Below are 6,743 nucleotides of genomic sequence, written 5' to 3' on the forward strand. Positions count from 1 at the left end.
TTTGTGATGTTTTGGCATCTTACAGAGCTTGCTGGCCAGGCCTGGGACAGGCTGTCCTCCTGGGGTCAGCCCATTCTTAGAGATAGGCTTGGCTGGGAGCTCATGTCCAGACCAAACGGCCAGAGTCCACACCCCCAACCCCTCCTCAGCTACTCTCACACACAAGCCCCACCCTTTATCACCCCTGGGCCCGGTACCAGGCAACTGGAGACCACCGTGATAGCACAAAGCCCACTGAAAGGACTCCAACCAGTGCAGTGAAGCGGCTCCCTCTGCCCCGACTTGCCTTCCCCGGGAACCAGTCAAGGCGCCGACCTTGGCTTCCACGTGCTCCTGTGCTGCCCACCCTGGTGTTCCTGAGGCCCTATGTGGTGTGCCCTGATCCCCTGCTGGGGTCCGTGAGCAGACCGAGGAATCCAAGGCACCTGGGAGTGGGAACGGACACCCCAACTTAGAAGCTCTGTGCAGGGGCAGCTTCAGGAGCCGGTGAGGGCAGTTCCTCACTTGACGGTGGGAGGTGTCAGCCCTGGGTCCCGCGTGCAGAGCTAGGATCCCTGATTCACAGGAGAAAACGCCTCATCAGACACTCGTTGTGGAGAAAGAAAAAAGCAATCCAGGCACGCCAGGAGCACTGGCACTTTCTGCATGATTTATTTCATCTCGGCATGAACTGACAGACATACAAGGCTCTGCACTATTTATGCCCAGGATTTTAAAACTCAAGCATTAATAAATACATTACGCAGATCACAACAGCTGGCCTGAACTTGGCCTTCAACAGGTGTAGTGTACCTTTAATAAATGGTAACATTTGAGAATCGCTTAGAGCTTGAATAGGCTTTGGAGGAGCTTTGATCTCACATGAGAACCCGTCTCCTGTTTTATGTGCATTCCATCCAAATCCATTCACTTGGCGTGTCTGAAGCACCTGCCAGCACAGTGTCTGTGCCGAGTGCCTGAAGGCTGCACAGCCCAGACTTCCTCCCAGATGTGGAAAATGTGGAAATGATGTGGCCACTGAAAGAAATTCAAGGCAACTGAAACAACTGCAGATTTCCATTTTCAGCTCGTGTTATCTTCTTATGAATAATAACATTGCAGAAGGGGGAAAATCAGAAAGTTGATTGATTTTTAACCCAAGAATAAAACGTTTTGTAAGCTAGGAAAGCATCTAAAATTAACAAGAACACAAAAATGCACTTTTGCTTACATTTGCTCTACTAAGGTCTTACAAGAGATTATGTCTTGAATCTATCTCGACTTCAGGAAGACAAAAGAGCGCTGCAAACATCCTATTTCCAAATCGTTTACAGGAAGTGACCGACAGATTCAATGGTTGCTACCAGAATTACTGAAGTGACACCAGAAATTAGCAGAAACAGAGCAGATGATTAATTTCTTATTTGTAGCCAAACTGATACAGTCACGAGTTTTAGTTAAGTAGCCAAAGGATTTCCACAACATTCATTTTCTTGGAGAAGTCGGTGCCTCCACAGACTCAGAAACCAAATCCTGAAGTTCCAAATTCAGCTCTACAAAGCTGCAGGAAGCAGTGCAGAGTGGAGGGCTGTTCCCAAGATGAAGAATAAAACCGGAAGGAAAAGGAGGAAGGCTCAAGCTCATTCCTCTGCATCCCAAATGAACCTTGATTGGCAATAGAGAAGGGATTGCTGTCAACTGAGCAAAAGGTCAGGCTTCCGTGCATAACATTTTCCCCAAAGGACACCACTGCTTTTCCAGACATTTGGAAAGGCCCCTGCATATGCGTTAATTTCATGAGTCAGACATTTGGAAACCCCCCAGCATATGGGTTAATTTCATGAGAAGTGTGGATAGCTGTTATCAAGGCACCAGCCTCATCTAACTCTTTTAACGGGTGGATGACCAGGAATATTTTTGCACCAACCTTTTTCCTACACAGTGTTGGACGCACACTTAGACCATCACTTTGAATTCGAAAAGATCCTACCTGGGGCATCCGCTGGCGCCAGGCAGTCTCAGCAATGCCTCTGCCCTCCCCACAGCAGTCCCAGAATCAAAGCCTTGGAGGGTGTGGCTTTTCTCTGTTTCATGGGTGCAAACCCTAGCGGCTCCAAACCCCAGGGACCGGCCCCCAAAAGCAAAAACGTGGCTCATGGCGTGGCAGGTCCTCTAGTATGTGTTTCTATGTGATATCACTATTTAGAAACATGGTGTACACTATTGTATATATTTCCACAATAGGTTGGCTGGACATCCTTTAATGGTTGGTATTAATTCCTTTCTCTTATTCTTTAGGTTTCTTCGTGCATTTTGCTGTGAGGTGACAGGGAGTACCTGGGGCTTTGCTGCCGGGGCCCCACAGGAGGCTGTGCTACGTCTAGTGTGGGCATTCCTTCACTAAATGAAATGCTGGAAAGCCACAGGAACTGCACGTGACTGCAGCCGCCACTTCTCATATCCTCTTGCGGGGACAGTGTTACTCTAGAAGCCCAATTTCCACATTGCATTTTCAAACAATAAACATTACAGGAATGATTTCACAAGTAAAATCACAGTGATAATAGCATATGAGTTTGATATTTAAGGACTGAAAATATTAGCCTGGTCCTGGTCCCATTTCATATAAAAATTTCTACCATAATAAAATTCTAGAGGGAAAGGCAGGACAGTGTGAATGGTACATTGCTGAAAATGAACATTATTTGTTTCCTTTTGCTGTAAATACTGTTTCTACAACCATTTCTCCAGTATACTCCCATAAAAGGCGAATCAAGTCAGGCGATATGAAGTGTTTTTCTTTCCCAAGATGATTAACCAAGTTGCCAAGCTATCCCCTCAGTTCATGAGTAACCATGGGCAAACACATCCCCAGAACATACTCTAACCCAGATCATAAATTCCAGTCCCCGAGTCATGCATAAGGTTCAAGCTGATCACTTCTAAACACACTTAACTGAGACCTCTCATAACGACAGACTCTTTAAAAAGCATAACCTATTTTTCAATTACCCACTGATTTCTACAGAGATGGCAGTTCCCATCACTGGATTAACAAACAAATAATATTAAAGCAGGCATGATTTTAACTAGTTACGTTCCAGTAACTTTCAGTTACTTTTACAGTAAGAGAATGGGTCGGATTCGGAGTTCAAATATTTGCCTCTATTTGTGAGCATGAATCTCATCCTCAAACTCGTAAGTCCTCTGTATACACACTTGAAAAGTAAAATGTTAAAACAAATGAGAAACGACCCAAATGGTTTGTTTTTAATCCTCATACCCTGTCAATGCAGTGAGCCTCATGTTAATTCTATCAGGGTATTTTGGAATTTAATTCAATACAATTAAGTACATGCAGTTTACTTGCTAATCTATGGTGATAAGCATGTCACTTCCTTGTTATAAACCTTACTATGCCCACTGTCACTCGGCCACACTTTCTTAGAATAATGATTGTAAAAATTAATCTCCCTCATCAGAACTACACGATCCATATTTAAAACATCATAAACAGTGGGTTCAAAATGTGCCTACACTTTTTTTTGATAGAACTGTCAAAACAAAATGATTTTCCCCGTTTTTTAGGAATAATATTTTATCTTGTTCCAGAGTATGAAAGCGGCCGGGGATACGGAGTGGGCTATCAAAGATTGCTTTTCAGACAAGCACCCCGGTAAGTTTTTCTTACTTATGATGTGCTGTTTGGTAACATTTAGCCACTAAAGACTTAAAATTTAAATAATGGTAAATCATCGCTACATCAGTTAACATCCCTTAAACTGAAAATATGAAAGCCCCGTTGGTCCAACAGTGCGCCGGAGCTGCTCTAGGCACGTGCGTTTGAGTAGCAATGGTGTGGGGAAAGAAATACTTCCAATGCATATTGGACAAGAAATCTTACTGGTAATCAAAGATTTTACCTTTAATGCTTACTAAATTACTCTTTTTGGAGTTGAGCCAACCAAAGCAAGCACATGGTACGAAATTTTCAACTAAATTAGAAAGAGCTTTACTTATCAGTTATAATTTTAAATCTCAAGCCAAAAATAAAAAGCGTGACCCTCTCTGCGTGCTTCCCCTGATAGTTCGCGGCGACCTACTTCTGCGTCCCAGGCTTCTGCACACAGCCTCGGTGCTCTGCGGGGTTCGGGACACCCCGGGGCCGGCTGCAGGCTGCCTCAGGACCCCGCACTGTGCCCTGAGGATGACCCTTTGGATCCTACAGCCTTCTCTGTGTCCCGCATCCAGTCTGTCAAGGGACCCATCCGCACACCACCTGGGTCTCAAGGCATCGACCCCCAGAAGCAAAGAGAAGCAAAAGGAAAGCAAAGCGGAAGCGGCCCTGAGAGCGTCCTCGGGGCTCCTTCGAAGCATCCACACCACCAGCACGGCTAGCGGCCCCGACTCCCCGCGTCCTCCTCCGTGGGCTCGATGGGGCCCGGGCCCCGCAGCCCCCTGCGAGGGAGACGCCCGCCGACCCCGCCGGCCTACGCGGCTCCCTGCTCCCCTCGGGACGACTTCTCGGGTAGGCTGAGAGCGAACGGGATGAGCACGCCCCGGACGTCCAAGGGGGCGCCCAGCGCCTCGAAGCCGCCGCCCTGGCTTGCGTCGCCACCGGCCTCGCCGTCCCGGGCGGGCTGGAAGCGCCAGGTGCCCGCGCGGCTCACGCAGTAGATGGCGCCGTCCAGGGCAGCGCAGCGGAAGGGCTGCAGGCCCGTGGAGGCTCCGGGGGGGCGCAGGGGCGCGGCGCACGGGCTCCACTGCTTGGCCAGGCAGTGGTATCGGGACACGCTGACCCCGCCCGGCCCCGCCGCCTGCGCCTCGCCGCGGCTGCTGCTCAGGTCGAAGCGGTAGATGAAGCCGTCGAGAGCCACCATGTCGGCCGAGCGCTCGCGGCTGCTACTGCACGGGCACTCCTGCCACTCGTCGCGCCGCGGGTCGTACTTGAGCAGGCGGTAGAAGAGCGAGCCCCCGGACACGTAGATCTCGCCGTGGCAGGTGGTGGCCTCGTGCGCCACGGCGAAGGCGCCCCGGGGCAGCGGCGCGACGGGGGCCCAGCGGTCAGCGCGCGGGTCGTAGCGCTCCACGCTGAGCAGGCACTCGCCGCCCACGGCGTAGAGGTGGCCGTCCAGGGCCAGCAGCCGCAGCTGCGAGCGCGCCTGGCGCAGGGGCCTCACGGCGCTCCAGGTGTCTGTGGCCGGGTTGTAGCAGAAGACCTGGTCTGACGGGCGCGCGCGGCCGTCGGGGCCCGCGGGCGCCACGCCGCCCGCGACGAAGAGGTAGTTGTAGAGGACACACAGGCCGCAGCCCCGCGCCGGCGCGCCCTCGGGCAGCCGCGTCAGCTCGCGCCACTCTCCGGCCGCCTCGTGGAAGCAGTAGACGGCTGCGTCCCCGCGCGCGTCCGCGTCCCCCGAGGGGCTCTGCGGCCGGCTGCCCGCGCGCTCCCCCGCCGGCCCCAGCGCCGCGGCCAAGAGGTGGGCGCGGCCGGCGCGCAGGCGGCGGCGCAGCAGCAGGTCCCGCTCGGCGCCCGACAGGCGGCCGAACACGGCGGGCTCGCGCAGCACCTCCAGGTAGTGGTCGCTCATGAAGCAGTAGGCGGCGTCGCGCAGCTCGTTCAGCCGCTGCCGCTTGGCCGCGCTCAGGACCTCGTAGCAGTTGGCCAGGCTCAGCTGCGGCCCCACGGCGTCGGTGGCGCGCTGCGCGGCGCCGGGCAGCTGCAGGCGGCGCGCGCCGGCCACCACCTCGGCCACGTTGTCGGGCCGCACGCCCGCCATGCGCCCGCTGTAGGCGTCGGCCAGGAGGAGCCGGAGCGCCGCCAGGCTCACCCCCTGCACCCGCAGCACGTCCCGCGACGCGCGCGCGCGGAAGTAGTCGCTGCGCGCCGCCAGCACAGCCTTGTGCGCGCGCAGCCGGCGCCCGGACACCTCCAGCACCAGGTCCGGCTCCCCGTACACCGCCCCGAACCCCGGGGGCACGGGCGCGGGCTCTCCGGGCTCCTCGGGGGACGCGGGGTCAAGCCAAACGCGCGGCTCGGGGGACGCCGCCGCGGGCTCTTCCGGGCACGCGCGCTCCTCGGGGGACGCGAGCTCCTCCGGGGACGCGGCGCCCGTGCTGCCGGCCTCCCACTGCCGCTCCACCACCCGCGGGCCACCGCTGGAGGGCGGGGAGGTGGCCGCGCCTTCCGCCGCTGAGGCGAGGGACTGCGGCGGGGACTCCTCCCCGGAGCTGAAGCACAGGGACGCGCTAAGACTGCAGGGTGTCTGCGCCGGGGACGCGGCGCCCTCGCTCTCGCCCTCCCCCGCAGCCCCGGGCTCCGTCCCTGGGTAGAGGACGCAGGGGGCCACCGCGTGCTCCATGGCCCGGCTGTGCTGCGCCCGCACTCCCCCGGCTCCACAGCCTGCAGGTCTGGCCAAGGTCGAGCCTTACTCCGGGGTTTCCAGCCTCACAGCTTTTCCTGGCACGCGATCAGATTTCACTTCTGTGTGTCCACGCTTTTTTGCTGTGTGTGTGAGGGGGGTAATCTCACACGCTGCTCCCAGTTCCCCGCCTTTCCCCTCTCCTCTCCAGTGAGGAGGGGTGTGTCCAACTCTTGCTGAACTTCTGAACCCCAATCACTTTAACTCTGCCCAAGAGTCTTGGTGAATGGATCTCCAGCCGGTGCAAGACCACGTCAGCCAACATACAGCACTGACTGGAGCTGCAGTTGACTGTGGTTGTTTCTGCAGTCTGGGTGACAAGGTGTGTCTCTCTGCAGTCTGAGT

At 55.2% G+C, this 6,743-nt stretch overlaps 1 protein-coding gene and 1 long non-coding RNA gene across 2 annotated transcripts; both read right to left on the reverse strand.

The window, feature by feature from the left end:
- Nucleotides 1-627: 627 nt before the first annotated feature.
- On the reverse strand, nucleotides 628-1,509 carry LOC112630009. The gene is made up of 2 exons (XR_003120794.1): nucleotides 1,463-1,509; nucleotides 628-1,017 (listed from the first exon to the last, which is right to left on the reverse strand). It is a non-coding gene; the product is annotated as an uncharacterized LOC112630009 (long non-coding RNA).
- Nucleotides 1,510-4,431: 2,922 nt separating this feature from the next.
- KBTBD11 (kelch repeat and BTB domain containing 11) lies at nucleotides 4,432-6,338 on the reverse strand. Its single transcript, XM_025395229.1, has one exon. The coding sequence runs from the start codon at nucleotides 6,336-6,338 to the stop codon at nucleotides 4,470-4,472; it is 1,869 nt and encodes a 622-aa protein (XP_025251014.1). The 3' UTR covers nucleotides 4,432-4,469.
- Between the last annotated feature and the right edge of the window lie 405 nt (nucleotides 6,339-6,743).

The sequence above is a fragment of the Theropithecus gelada genome, chromosome 8 (genome assembly GCF_003255815.1).
Source record: "Theropithecus gelada isolate Dixy chromosome 8, Tgel_1.0, whole genome shotgun sequence".
NCBI classification, from domain to species: Eukaryota; Metazoa; Chordata; class Mammalia; order Primates; family Cercopithecidae; genus Theropithecus; species Theropithecus gelada.

Excerpts from the sequence above, each read along its gene's own strand:
- KBTBD11 (XM_025395229.1), bottom strand. The coding sequence starts at position 6,338 with ATGGAGCACGCGGTGGCCCCCTGCGTCCTCTACCCAGGGACGGAGCCC.